The sequence below is a fragment of the Taudactylus pleione genome, unplaced genomic scaffold, assembly GCF_031769625.1.
Source record: "Taudactylus pleione unplaced genomic scaffold, aTauple2 ptg000124l, whole genome shotgun sequence".
Lineage (NCBI taxonomy): Eukaryota > Metazoa > Chordata > Amphibia > Anura > Myobatrachidae > Taudactylus > Taudactylus pleione.
Genome location: NW_028284526.1, coordinates 1,179,345 through 1,194,626, shown reverse-complemented (window position 1 = coordinate 1,194,626; position 15,282 = coordinate 1,179,345). Strand labels below are relative to the sequence as shown.

The 15,282-nt window shown below is 43.5% G+C and overlaps 1 protein-coding gene across 1 annotated transcript in view; it reads left to right on the top strand.

The window, feature by feature from the left end:
- Positions 1-15,282, top strand: part of LOC148523955 (solute carrier organic anion transporter family member 2B1-like) — a 245,940-nt gene that overhangs the window by 27,399 nt on the left and 203,259 nt on the right. The window contains exons 6-7 of the mRNA XM_088472452.1: positions 1,103-1,208; positions 5,807-5,971. Coding sequence (XP_088328578.1) covers positions 1,103-1,208; positions 5,807-5,971 — 271 coding nt within the window. The remainder of the gene's footprint in view (positions 1-1,102; positions 1,209-5,806; positions 5,972-15,282) is intronic.

Below are 15,282 nucleotides of genomic sequence, written 5' to 3'. Positions count from 1 at the left end.
GGGATTGTCCCGTCCAAAGCGGGACAGTTGGGAGGTATGATTTATGTATTCCTATTTGTATATGCAACATTGGGTCAGGGGCTCCAAGAAGGGGGGTTGCTGGATGTGCACATGGAGAGCCCGGCTCCGATGCTGCTGTGTGCTGGGCTGCAGTGGGAGACTGATCACTGCTGCTGCAAAAATAAGGGTGTGTGGCCATGCCTACCGCATTTAGGCCACACCCCATCTCCCCCTTCCCGGGCCTGGCACGGCTCTCTACACCCCTGCATGTGTTAGAATTCCTGCATATACATGACCAGGGGAGACTTTGTTTGCGATATTTACTAAAGGTCGATTTTAATCGATCAAAATCAATTAACATCGATGTTGTGTGTCTGGGGCTAAATCACACTTTTACTAATACTTAAAAAACTAAATAAATAATTGTCTGTTAGTAAATGTGTGATTCAGCCCAAGAAACACATCGATTTTAATTGATTTTGATCGTTTTAAATCAAGTAAAATAGATTAAAATCGACCTTTAGTAAATATACCGCTGGGTGCGCCAGAGTGCTGGGGGGCATAGCCACTGGATGGGGTGCAGCTACGCCCCCTATTTATTATGTGATATGTACCCATAGGCTATAATGACTAATGTCATCTTAAGATGGTGTTACTGTATCTAGTGGCGCCGCATTTCGTAAATGTCACAATAACCTGATATTGTGATGAGAAACATGGGAACAGCAGGTAACTGTGATACACGATTGTTTACTGCAAAATTTGTTTTATTAAATATGCCCCATAATCTTATATTGTATAAATAGACTTGTTTACAGTAGGTGACTGCGGATCTAATGTACGTGCAATAAGCCAAAATCTTACTACAATTATAACCCTTACATGAAGGGGATCAGTTGCTCAAATTTGTGATGACTTATACAACAAATCAGTTGTGGAATATTACATACAAATATGTGCATCACCATTTCTGTTATATTAATGCAGGTTACTTATTCGCTCCATAACACTGAATGTAATATTAAAAAAGTAAATCTAACAATTTCTGGCTCTGTGAGAATCTAATAACATAATAACATAATATCCTTTATTCATCTCTCAGCAGGCCACTAATGCGAACGCAGAATCGAATGAGCTCAGTCTGATTGATGCGATTGAACCTATACCTGATACTGATGAGCCCATCTCTATGATAAAGTTTGTGAAAGGTACCGTATGGCAGCCCTTTATTTCCAAACAGGTCATAATGTGGTGCTTTTCCTGACTGGAACCGCATATGTCACCAGAACGCTCGCTCTGAATCAGGGCGTTTTTTTTTTTAAATGGAGCTGGCCTCCTGGCTGCTCGCTAAGCTGTGGGTGACCACCCACAGCTTTTGCAAGCAGCCAGGTGACGGTCGCAATGGTCGTGACCATCGGGTCTTGCGACGGGCCCCTTGTGGTAGGGTCTTGTTCCCGCAAGCCCCAGTGAGCTTCCTGCTCTAAATAGAGCAGGAAGCTCAACACTGACATCACTGGTGATGTCAGTAGTGCCTCCCACAAACGGCAAGCGTTCCTTCGGGAACGCCTCCGTTTGTGTAGCCAACCCCCTGCCCACCTCCAAAACGGGGCGAGCTGTCAATCACAATCGACAGCCGCCCCGTTTTGGTGCGAGACCTGTAGCGACGGAGCGCCCCGTCGCTGGCCGGGTCTCGTGCATGCATCGACCCGCTTGAATCAGCCCCATAGTCCCTAAAACAGAGCTTCATGTAGAACCTGTCCCCAAAATGCAGAATTGTGCAGTCGCAGAACATTTTATGCTGAGAAACATGTTTTATGTTAGAAGTTAGAGCATGAGTAAATTACACATATTTGGTATCCTAAGAGAAAGAGCCAAGTGAAGTTATGAGGTTGAACTTATTGGGGCAGTTGTAAGTAAGGTTCAGAGATGGATGCGGGAGAGATCGCTGCTGTGTCTTAGACCTGTGTGAATCTTGAAAGTTATGCTAATGTAGCAGGAGGCGTCTATTGTAAATAATAATAAAAAAAAAACACTGCATTCATCCGAAGATGCAGCATGGGATCACGACCATCGGTTATTCCATTAGACATATGCGCAATTCTAAGGTCCAGATGCCAAGGTCAGTGAAGCCGCATCCAACACCGCAGTCACTGCCTTCGGCATGCCCCAGAAACAACACACCTCGATTTTCTGAAATGTGCCTCATCCCCTCTCCCACACTGCGACCCGAGCCTCAGCAGCATCCCGGCACATATACACTGCGGCCCTGGCACGTGCACAGTCCAGAAAACATTGGTCAATAGCAGGGACATGCAGTCAGGGTAGGCAGGGGAGGCAGAGCCTCCCCTGTCACACTCCCTGTCAGACTGCAGAGTTTTAATTAGAAAAATACAAAGTAGATATTTATAACTTATGAACATCTTCTTTGTATTATTCTGATCATTTTTATAGGCAAAACTCACCGAAATTGCAGCACTCTCTCCGAGAAATGAGGCAGTAAGTGTTCCGCCTCAACTCTGATAGCTCAGAGCGAATGGAGGCATGCCTCACTGTGAGGGGGCGTGCCTTGTGCTTTGATGGACTCCACTGAGGATCAGGTGACCAGTTCAGGAAGTACTCAGGCATCGGAGCTTAGCAGCAGCAGCACTGAGGAGGGAAGGCAATTGGCATATGCAGATAGATGAAACACAAAAAGGAGAAAGAGGTGAGGAGGGTCTGCTGCTAAGGGCAGATCTGTGGTTGTGTAAGGTAAATCCTTGTGCTAGGGGGGATCTTCTCTGCTAGGGGGAGATCTGTGTGTGTGTGTGAGGGAAATCTTTTGTGCTAGGGGGGATCTTCTCTGCTAGCGGGAGATGTATGGGTGTGTGAGGGAAATCTTTTGTGCTAGGGCGGATCTTCTCTGCTAGGGGGAGATCTGTGTGTGTGCGTTTGTGAGGGAATTCTTTTGTGATAGGGGGATCTTCTCTGCTAGGGGGAGATGTATGGGTGTGTGAGGGAAATCTTTTGTGCTAGGGCGGATCTTCTCTGCTAGGGGGAGATCTGTGTGTGTGAGGTAGGGTGAATTTCTTGTGCTAGTGGGAGATATGTGTGAGGGGGATCTGTGCTATGGTGAATCTGTGTGTGTGTGTGTGGGGGGGGAGAGCGGCTCTTTAATTAAAGTTCCCTGTTGTGAATGGACTGTTATTCTGTACAATGCTGCCTCTAGTGGTGGTGGATTGAATCATTCACCACAATTGCTTACATTCCTCATGCATTAGCCTTTGAAGATACAGGGCATAAAAGGCATTTTTCTATAAAACCTCAGATAAACCGGTGTTTTTAGAGGGTTTAACGCAATCCTATATTTCAGCATATATATGAAAAAGGTCCCCAGAAGATGTCAGAGCTATCTGCTGTGGTCCATGGCACATCAGTCCCCTTAGGTTTCTATGAGGCAGTGATATGGTTGGATTTCATCAAGCACCGGAGAACCTGACTTTCCGGATCATGTACCTCCTAGTTAACACCATCATTTGATGGGTTTAGACATGGTACTGTAGTCTATTGGCTACATTTCTGTAAAGTGGTCCAGAGAGAAAAATAAAGGATCCCTCCCTGGTAGTGGGTGCTAACGCATGCCTCCTCCCCATAACCATGCATTATATCAACCATGTCATAAACCTGGATGTGATGACCATGCCAGGACAGCTGGGTATTGTGGTCACAACAAGAAAAGAGATGTCACAAGCCGCACTGCTGCAGCCGCCGGGTCATTTACCTGGTTCCTTGCTCCATGATCCGACTCTGTGACAGATTGCATGCAGCTGCAGTTTCTTCTCACTTCTTGCAGTCTTCCCGGCTTCCATGTGCAGAATTCTCTCTCCAGTGTTGGTTGCTGGGCACAGCCATGACAGTCTGAATCAGGTGACTTATCCACCAACAGGAGGAGACCAGTTTGCTGTCACCTGACGTCTGCAGCCAATCCCTGTTTTCCCAGGGGTATATAAGGATTCCCTGTGCACTGAGCACTTGCAAGTGCAATGTTGTCTTCAGCCCAACTGTAGAAGCAATGGAGCTCTATTTATCGTGGAGAAGCGGCACATAGCAACCAATCAGCTCCTACCTATTATTTGATGGACTGTACTTGATAAATGCTACTTCAAAGATGATTGGTTGCTATGGGCAACTTCTCCACTGGTTCACTTCTCCACACTTTTCACAGACCCCTTAGAGAGATTTCCTGTGGATATTCTATCCTACTCAGTACACCCCTGGCTTGAGGTATCTGGTTCAATCCCAGAGATCCTATACCATCAATTCCAGTCCAATATTCTATACTATTGGTTCTAATCCAATATCCTATCCCAATTGTTTCAGTCGATATCCTATACAATCAGTTCCAAGCTGACATCCTACGCCATTGGTTCTAATTGAATATACTATGCCATTGATTCCAGTCCTATATCCTATACAATCTGTTCCATTCCTGTGTTGTCCAGTCCGGTTCCTTCCCAGAGATTCAGTTGTCAGTTGCCAGTACAGGGAAACCCAAGCAAAAAACCACAACCTGCACGTCGGGTGCAGCTAAGCCCATACTCCCTTGCAGGGGTCCCTGGTGGAAACTACTGGTATGTTAGATTCTGCACCTCTGTTCAGGGTCTTAGTCAAACCCCCAGTACTGCTCAGCCTCAGACTACATCTCATGAGCCGTAACAATATCAGACAGCCAGTTTCTAGACCATAAACTCTGTATTGTCAGATGATGGATGTAACCATAAATTCTTTCAAACCATATTTTCTCAAAAATAAAGACACAGACCAAGTTAATGCCATTCAAAAATAATAGGTCAGCTTTATTCATTTACAATAATGAGTATGGTGGCAGAGGAAAGAACGGCAAACCACCGGCGCCAGCTTGACTTAGGCAAAAGATGTCCACAACTTACCAGGGCCAACTATCCCAATTAATGGTAAGTGAGATACTTGCAAGAGCCATCTCTCCCTTTGTAAGCAAGTAAGACACCCATGCCAATATAAAATACTTGCAAGGGCCAACTCTCCCCTTCTAGCAAGTGAGACGGTATCCAACACCCATACCAATGCACCATTTCGGGCCACCCTGTTGAGAGGCACCCCTGACCCCAGTAGGGTGAAATCAGCCTAACCCGTGCATGAAGGGGTGTGCACCACTCCTACTGCAGCAATATGGATCCTTTACAGATTGCTGGTCTTTCTCTGCCATGAAATAAAGCCGACACAAGACACAATAATGATGGGAGGGTGGGAGATCAGAATCAAAGAGGCAAAATATCCCACAGACATTACCCATAAGCCCAGTAACTACTCCCACTATAACAACAAACAGCCTGTCCCTGTGACTTGACAACTGTCAATCCTAAATTACCCCTCCTTTCACTTTATTAACCCCATCCATCCCTGGCTAGAGGTTTATATGCTCAGTTCTATGCAGACCTCGGTTATTTTTCACTCCAGAACCCACTTTTGCCAGAGACTCAAGTCCGGATCCACGGACAAATCCGAACACAGCCATGACAGATGACACATTCTGGTGGAAGGTCCCGTAGGCAATACTATCCGTTTATGATTGCATTATAATATGATCACTAATACATCTCGTCCATCGTCTCAGTCATGAGATAACCTTATGTGGATTTGACTACAGAGGTTGAACAAACCATTTCAGAAGATAACAATAATTTGTGCTGATTTTTTTTTAAACATTTTTGGTAATAATTTATAGTTGTATGTAAAATAAAGTGTTTGACCTGAGTCTTTATTAATCATTTTTATTTCTCTTCCATTTCAGTGTATCCAAGCGTTTTATTGAGGACACTGAAAAATCCAGTCTTTATTTTTATGGTCTTGGCTCAAGCAAATGAGTTCGCCATGTTAACTGGACCGGCAACATTCATGGGCAAATTTCTGGAGAGACAGTTTTCTATGACGGCCTCCTTCGCTAGCCTAATGTTAGGTAAATATCAACTCAGTTTGGTTATGAATTTTGGTTATGAATTTTATCACAGTATTGATAATATAATGGTATCCAGATATTGTTATTCAGGTGCTTTTACGGGTAAAAAAACAACTTATTTTGAATAATATAGAATATAGATAGATCTTTTAAAAATGATGTATGCTTTTTTCTTAACCAGAAAATTACAGCAATGTTAGTGATGATAAATTGCTAATCATAGTATTATCAAGAATGGAAGAAAAGAATGTGTCTAAAGCTCGTGTCACTCCGATGTTATGCTTGTTTGAGGTGATGTACTGCGTGGTCAGGTGGGTGTTGGGGACTGTATTCTGGTGGGGCAGCGTTCCGTACCCCCAGTTGCACAACTTACCCTTCCTTTTGTAGTACTCACCTCCGGGTGAGCGGGATGACGATCTCCGGTGGCTCCGTTCGCTGTCTGCTATTGGGTAAGTGTGCATGGATAGCGGCGCAGACAGCGAACGGAGCCACCGGAGATCATCATCCCGCTCACTCGGAGGTGAGTACGGGACGCCGCTCCACCAGGATACAGCCCCCAACACCCACCTGACCACGCACATTACTATCTATAACCTAATTGAGGTTTGCACTGGACATCACCTCAAACAAGAATAACATCGGAGTGACACAAGCTTTAGACACATTCTTTTCTTCCAATAGTGCATGCCATCTTTTCTAATGTTCCTGTTTTTTTCTCTTCCAATACTGCATGCCATCTTTTCTAATTTTCCTGTTTTTTTTTCTTCCAATAGTGCATGCCATTTTTTCTAATTTTCCTGTTTTTTTTTTCTTTTCTCTCTAATTTTCCAAATATAACCTTTTTTCATTCCTTATAATTTTAAATTTATATCATTGCTTACATATTTAATGTCTATTTATCTACATGCATGAGAGTGTGGGGATACAGACGATCCATCACTGTATATACTGCAGAACAGCACTCACTAACCTTGATAATAACAAACAATAATTGGGAGCCATATTACTGTACTCCCAATTATGACCCATTGTATCTAAATAAACACAATATTATAAGTAAAGGTCTCACACAATCTCGATTTGCAATTATTGTTTTGCCTATGGTAGTGCTGATTTACATGTTGAGCGCGGATCTTTCTTTATATACAGTATATAGCTTGATTATTTAGGGACGGGAACCTTAATTGGACCCTGCAGCTCAGCTAAATTAATAAACAACACCCATAACCAGCATAGCGCGGATTCCAAAAAAGATTCTCTATACAAATCTGAAGTGTAATCTCCTCAATATTTTATTTATTACCAGTTATCTATATAGCGCACACATATTGCGCAGTGCTGGGCAGCGAATATTTGGCCATTCACATCAGTCCCTGCTCCAGTGGAGCTTACAATCTATATTCCATATCACAAATACTAGGGTAAACTTTGATGGAAGCCAAATTAACCTACCAGTATTTTTTTGGGGTGTGGGAGGAAACCAGAGCACCCAGAGGAAACCCTCACAAACACAGGGAGAACATACAAACTCCACACAATTATTGCCATAGTGGGAATCGAACCCACGATCTCAGTGCTGTGAGGCAGTAATGCTAACCATTACACCGTCTGTTCTGCAATAATATTAAAGTGGATTTGTGGATGGTTCTCTAGAGGACTTTAGGGATCTTTGCTGTAAGATTGACAAAAGTATCTTAAAACACTATGCACGAAAGGAATGCGATTAATGGGCTGATTCGGAGGTGGACAAAACTGGTGTCGGTGCTGCATCTTCGTTAGCAGCAGAACAGAAAAGTTATGTTGAGTTTTGTAAAAAAAAAAACGCCCACTGCCGGCTTCTCAGATCCGCTGCCTGCATCTAGAGATGTAGCGTCCGATCAACATGGCGACCATCACGTGGGTCATCGGACATTTGCTCATCTCTAGGGGTGCTCCCCTTCATCCAGCTGCCAAGGCCTGTGAAGCTGCATCCCGTAATGCTGTCGCTGACATCAGCACGCCCCAAAATCAGAGGCAACAAGTCTTTGTATTCTGAATGCGCCCCCTTCCCACTCCAAAACGCTTGAAGCTGGTCAGACAGGCTGCGGCTTTCCTTACACCGCATCGGGGGACGCAGCATAATCAAAGCACATGTGCACTGCTTCTCTGGTGAATGCACAGCAAAGCAGCATTGGGACAGCTGTGACCAAATCGGTTTCTGCGCCTGAGGTTGTATCAGGCCCTGAGTGATTTACAAGGGCTGTGAAATTGTGATTTACAACATATGGTTACAATCTGGAGGACCACCCTACTAATCTGCATTTCAAATAGAAATAAAAAAAAATTGCTTTAAATAAGAAAGAATATATGCCATTTTATAGAGTTCTATTGGATGTTTATTAAATGTTTTAATAATTTTAAGTGCCATTTTCTCGCCATTTTAGATAATTTTTTTAGGTGCTTTCTCCCTTAACTTAGCAGCTTTCCAGGGGTGTATCTATAATCTATAATGGGTGCTCCCATATTTTTAATAAGTTCCTCTCCATAGTCCTGCGTTGGCTGTAGCAGCGCTGCACAAAATGCCTGGGAAATGGCCGCCATGGCCCTTTTTCCTGGAGTTTTGTGTATGCACATTAGGGAAATCACCGGGGAAATGGCTGCCATGCCATTATCCCAGTGACCTGCGCATGCGAAGTAGACTCTGGGAACAATAGATACAATGAACTGCACTATTGACAGATAACATAAGGTATGATTAGAGTTGTGCACCGACCCCCATGTTTGGTTTTGGTTTTGGATCTCCCCTTGTTTTGGATCTGGATTGGTTTTGACAAAACCTCACCTCCGTGTTTTGTTTTCGTGTTTTGGTTTGGATCTGGATTTTTTCTTAAGAAATAAAAAACAGCTAAAATCACATAAAATGGGCCTTTTTTTGTTCCTACAGTATTAATAACCTCAATAACATTTATTTCCACTAGCTTCCAGTCAATTTTGACCACCTCACAGCTCACAATATTGATTTTTTTTTTATCTAGTTAAAGGGCCAAAAGGTTGCATCCAACTTGCTGGCTGAAAACTGATTGATATAATTATTAATAGAGTTGAGGACTGTGTAAAGATGATGGTTGGGTTATCCTTGAGGATTGAAGAATTGATAGTTGATACTAGTTAGTGCAGCCCCTGGCTGTAATATTGATAATAAAAAAATTAAAAAACAATTCATTGGTGCAGCCCCGGGCTGAATAATTAATAATAAAAATACATTCATTGGTGCAGCCCCAGGCTGTAAAATTGATAAACTAATTAAAAAACAATTCATTGGTGCAGCCCCAGGCTGAATAATTAATAATAATTTAATTAAAAAAGTAAAAAACAATTCATTGGGTGCAGCCCCTGGCTGAATAATTAATAAAAAGAAATTCATTGGTGCAGCCCCTGGCTGTAAAATTGATAATAAATTAATTAAAAAACAAATCATTGGTTCCTAAACCAACTATAACATTCATTTAAAATGTCAGGCAGCAATGCCCCAACCAGCTGATAATGGAAAGGAAAAAGGTGCAAGATGGAATAGTCCTTGGGCCCTCCCATCCACCCTTATGTTGTTTACGAAACAGGACATTCACAGTTTAACAAACCAATCATTTCAGCGACAAGGACTGCCAATTGTGGCTGAAATGATTTGGTTTGTTTGGAACCCATAAAACAAGCTGCCAATGTGCATTGGACATGGAAATGAAAATTATCCCATATATAAACAGGCTTTACATTACAAGTTATCATCATCCATCATCCCCATCAGTGTGTACATCCTCTTCTTCACACAATATCATTTCATCCCCGCTGGAATCCACCATAGGCGCCTCTGTAATTTTTTTATGTAATTGTTGGTAGAGGTCTTCCTCGTGGAATTTGTAATTCATTTTAATGAACATCATCTTTTCCACATTTTGAGGAAGTAACCTCCTACGCTGATCACTGACAAGGTTGCCAGCTGCACTGAAAACTCTTTCGGAGTACACACTGGAGGGTGAGCAACTAAGTAATGCAAAGCCAGTTTGTGTATGTCTCCAAATTGCCTCTTTTTCCTGCCAGTACTGAAAGGACTGTCTGACATGCCTATTAGGATGTTATCTCTGAAATAGTCCTCCACCATTCTGTGAATGGAGACCGTATCACACATAGTCACGGTAGAAGACATGTCACTAGTAGGCAACTCTCTCAGGCCAGACCAGATGTCATTTTTAGGTGAATGATCTGCATGTCCAGCAGGCATTCTATAAGGAAAATTTAGTTTTTTCCTGGCAGCTGCAGAAACCCGAAGGAGGAGATGATGGCGTTTCACGTGCGGCTGCAGCTGACAATTTTTTTCCAGTTCTTTGCATAGTTTTAGATTTCGGTCTGTTGGAAAAAACTCACAAGGTAGGACTTAAACCTAGGATCCAGAATGGTCGACAAAATATATTTTTCAGATTTCAATAGATTGACGACTCTTGGATCCTGGTGAAGTGAATCAAGGGCTTGATCCACCAGTCCAACATACCTTGTGCAATCGCTCCATTTCAGTTCCTCCTTCAGTTTCTCCAGTTGTTTTTGCAAAAGTCTAATAAGGGGAAAGACTTGACTCAAGCTGGCAGTGTCTGTACTAACTTCACGTGTGGCAAGTTCAAAGGGTTTGAGAACCTTGCACAACACGGAAATTATTCTCCACTGCGCTTTAGTGCATTCCCCCTCCACGGCCTATGTCATAGGCCGTTGTATAGCCTTTGGATGGCCTTTTGCTGTTCCTCCATCCGCTGAAGCATATAGAGGGCAGAATTCTACCGAGTTACTACCTCTTGCTTCAGCTGATGGCAGAGCAAATTTAACAGTACCTGCTGGTCATGCAAGTTTCGACAAGCGTTTGTTGAATGTCTAAAATGCCTGGATATTTTGCAGGCCACGGAGAGCATCTCCTGCATGCCCCTGTCATTTTTAAAAAATGTTGCACCACCAAATTAATTGTGTGAGCAAAACATGGGACGTGTTGGAATTCGCCCACATGTAATGCTCTCACAATATTGGTGGCATTGTCCGAAATCACAAATCCCGAGGAGAGTCCAAGTGGGGTAAGCCATTTAGCAATGATTTCCCTGAGTTTTTCTAAGAGGTTCTCAGTGGTATGCCTTAGTGAAGCCAGTTATACAAAGAGTAGCCTGCCTCTCTATCAGCTGTCTTTTGGTAGATGTTGCTGCTGCTGTTGCTGTTGTATGCAACACACCTACCCAGTGGGCAGTCACAGTCATGTAATCCTTAGTTTGCCCTGTCCCACTTGTCCACATATTTGTGATCAAGTGGACACTGGGTACAACGGCATTTCTGAGGACATTAATAAGGTTTTTTAAATGTCCTTGTACAGACTTGGGATTGCTGTTCTATCAAAGTGGAATCTAGAAGGGATCTGGTAGCGAGGATATAGGACCTCAATTAACTGTTGAAAACCCACTGCAGTAATGGTGGCTACTGGACGCACATCTAATGCCAGCATAGCTTTTATGGTGTCAGTAATCCGCTGTGCAATTCGGTAATTGCTGACATACTTGTTTGCCCTTGCAAACGATTGTTTGACAGTTAATTGTTTTTTGGAGGATACACTACAAGTAGTCTCCCTCCTGGTCCCCTTCTGGGATGTAGATCCACTCACAGCAACAGCAGCAACACGTGGCATAGTCATCAAGGATCCTTCTGAGGAATCAAAGGTAGGAGAGGAGTCAATCTTGCTTCGAATAACATTGGATGCAGCAGGACTACTTCCAATGATGAATGAGGATGTTGATGATAATGGTTTTGGTGTTGTAGATCAAAGGCGCTTGGATCCCACAGAGAGGGATCAGGTAGGTAACATTGGACTTGTTACGTTTTGAGTATCGGAACTTGGCGACTTTGACACTGACACTTTGATATTTGATGAATGCGCTCCAAGTGATGCAACATGGAGGAGGTTCCTAGGTTGTTTAAGTCCCTCCCTCTACTCACTCTTGCTTTGCAATGGTTACATATGGCTTGACAACTGTTGTACGGATTGGGGCGGAAATAATTCCACACGTGAGAAGTGGATTTTTTTGTCTTTTGCCCCGGCATGACAACAATGGGCTTTGGCTTTTTCAATCCATGGGCAACAGCTGTTACCTTACTTACACAAAGGACTTCCTCGGCATCAACATCCTCATCACCAACATCTTCATCACCAACATCTTCATCATCAACATCCTCATCATCCTTAGCGCCTTCAACTACCAAAATATCCTCCTCCTCCATGTGCAATTGCACAGAAGCATCCTCACTGACTATATCTGCAAGATGTTGACTGCCTTTCCCCACATTTACAGAGGGCACACAAATGTTGGAACTTGGAGGATCCTCTAGTACACTAGTATTTAGGTCTGGCTCACACATGGCAACCGTGGACACACTTGCACTCTCCTTGGGGATTTGTGATTTCGATTTCTCAGGGCACACAAATGGTTTTTCCGGAGCTGTCTTACTCATCTTAACAACTTTCATTTTTTTAATGGTACCACCACCGCTACTTCTACAAGCAGAAGGGCTATCAGAATCAGAACCAGCAGTCGTCATAAAGAAAGGCCAAGGCCTTATCCTTTCCTTGCCACTTCGAGTAGTGAATGGCATATTGCCAATTTTTTTTTTATATCTAAAGGCAACTTGACTTTCAAAATTTTTTTCTTAACTTCAGAATAATTAGCTAACTATATCGATGGCGTTACTTAAGCCCTGGGGCATGAGCCTTCATAAAGGATGAGGAAGTTGACGGCCTTGCACTGCTGGCGGCAGCTACAACATGTGGTTCTTGGCCTTGCTATCCTGTCATGTGACACCCCTCCATATTTTCTGCGGTCTTGAAGCAGTGTCACAGGCAAAATATTACACAAAAAAAGGCACTTTTATTATTTTGTTTGCAGGTCCAGAACTTGGGCCCAGAGCTCCGATTGATGATGACTGGAGTCGTGCAGCACTAGATTGCAACTTGCGTTGCTGGCTGTATCTTGTGTGGTTTAGCCTAACACGCACACACACACAGAAAATAAATTGACATTATATTTTTTTTTTAGTCCAGAACTTGGGCCCAGATGGACGCAACAGACAGCACAGCACCAGCCCAGATGGATCAGCACCAGCCCAGATGGACACAGCAGACAGTACAGCACCAGCCCAGAATGTATCAGCACCAGCCCAGGACACAGCAGACAGCACAGCACCAGCACCAGACAGCACCAGCCCAGATGGATCAGCACCAGCCCAGGACACAGCAGAGAGCACAGTGACAGCACCAGCCCAGATGGATCAGCACCAGCCCAGGACACAGCAGACAGACAGCACCTCTCCCAGCCCTACACTACCCACCCTCCCTGTTCAGTCTCCACAGCCGGAGTGAAATGGCGTCCGCCACGTGGTCCCTATATACTACATTGATCATAGTGACAAAAGCTCGCAAGCCGCGAGATTTCTGACTCTATGATTTTGCCTCGGTTTGAGATCCGAGTCAGGCAGGAGAACCCAAGCCTGCTTGGATCCGACTCGGATCTGCAAAATTCGGGTGGGTTCAGATCTCTGAGATCCAAACTCGCTCATCTCTAGGTATGATAGCCATAATAATATGTGTTTGATTGATTGTAATAAAGCAGGCTTCTCTAAGACCAATATGATTATTTTTTTTTAACAAAGACACATTACACTTAACAGATATATGAAAAAATAAATTATAAAGAATGATAATACATAAAATCACTATTACTGGATCATTGTATCCAGCTATTGCCGCACTTGATAAAAATATGAATATCGGGTTGAGGTTAAATATCCAAGTTCATATAAATGAGATATGCTATACAAATTGTTACCACCACTTGTATGACAATTGTGGGTTATCTTAATAGTGGTGCTGGTGCTTATGGATATATAAAGCACGCTCTCCTAGGAATAACCTCTATAGATTGAGTGTCCTATGGAGCCTTCTGTTGTGCTAGTGGTAGTTAATTCCAAGGTGTGGATAGAGTGGAGAAATTCCTCACTATACAGTTAGTAATGAAGCAATTTACACTGAGAGTACCGGTGGCGGTACAATAATCCCGCGGAGTTAGTTCCCGATAGCCGGCGGATACAACAGCGTCCTATGATCCCGCCTTGGTCTGCCTAGAGTGGACTGAGGCGAGATTCCAGCTTTATTGTAATCAGTCAAGCACATATTATCATTATCATACCTTCTGTTATCTGGCACTACCGCAGTCCATTGTCTCTACTGATATTTTTGGTGGTTAGTATGTCAGTTTAGCAACTGATTTTTTTGGACGAGCTGCAGTGTCAGTCCAGTCTGAATATAATCATCATTGTATAAATTAATATAAATATAATATACATTTACAATTTTCATAAGCGCCAAGATTTGTAGCTATTAGTGATAACTGAATAGCTTCATTTTCTCTTAGGGCTCTATTTATTAACGTTATTTTTACTCAAATAAAGTGATAAAGGCTGTTTTGTGTTTTCACACCCTTTTCACATTATTTTAGTTTCACCTAAAGTTACTAAAGGGCAATTGGAGTAGAATTCGTAATATTCTACTCCAAGCCCTAATTATCACTTATTTTTAGTAAGCAGATCGCATTTCCCATAATTGTAATGGGAAATGTGATCTGGCCAAAGTTACTAAAAATACAATGTGAAAAAATACCGGGGAAAGCCCTGTGATAATAACGCCACCTGGAGGTGGAGTTATCCATGGTTTTCCCCGGTTACCGGACGCCTGCTCCACTCTAACGGGCAGAGCAGAGCCCGGAGCTGGCCCCAGTGATCAGCTGTGTGATCTAAACAGACCACACGCTGATTCACTGTAAAGATAAGAAAAAAAAATTAGTAAAAAAAAAAAACTTACCTGAGTCCAGGGACCAGTGATCGGGGCTCCGGGTCATGTCCTCCCTCCGGTCAGCTGGTCTCCCATGCTGCGCTGGGGCCTGGTCATCACCTGACCGGGTCCCAGTGCAGCATGGGATGTCAGCTGATAGGAGCCACGGAGGACACCACCGGAGTCCCGATCGCTGCAGGTAAGTGTGATTAAGGGAGATGGGGTTGCGGAGGGAGGGTCACAGATGGGGGTGGGGCTTAGCAATGGGGGCAGGGCTTAGCAACAGCCAGTCGGCACATGCGCAGGCACTTGTCACTGTATTTGTTGCGAAAATACCGTGATAATGGTGCGGAGGGGATTCTCACGGACAGAGCTTTCTCGCAAGCTCTGTCCCTGCAAGGGATTTTTAGTAAATCCCTGTGATATTGTCTGA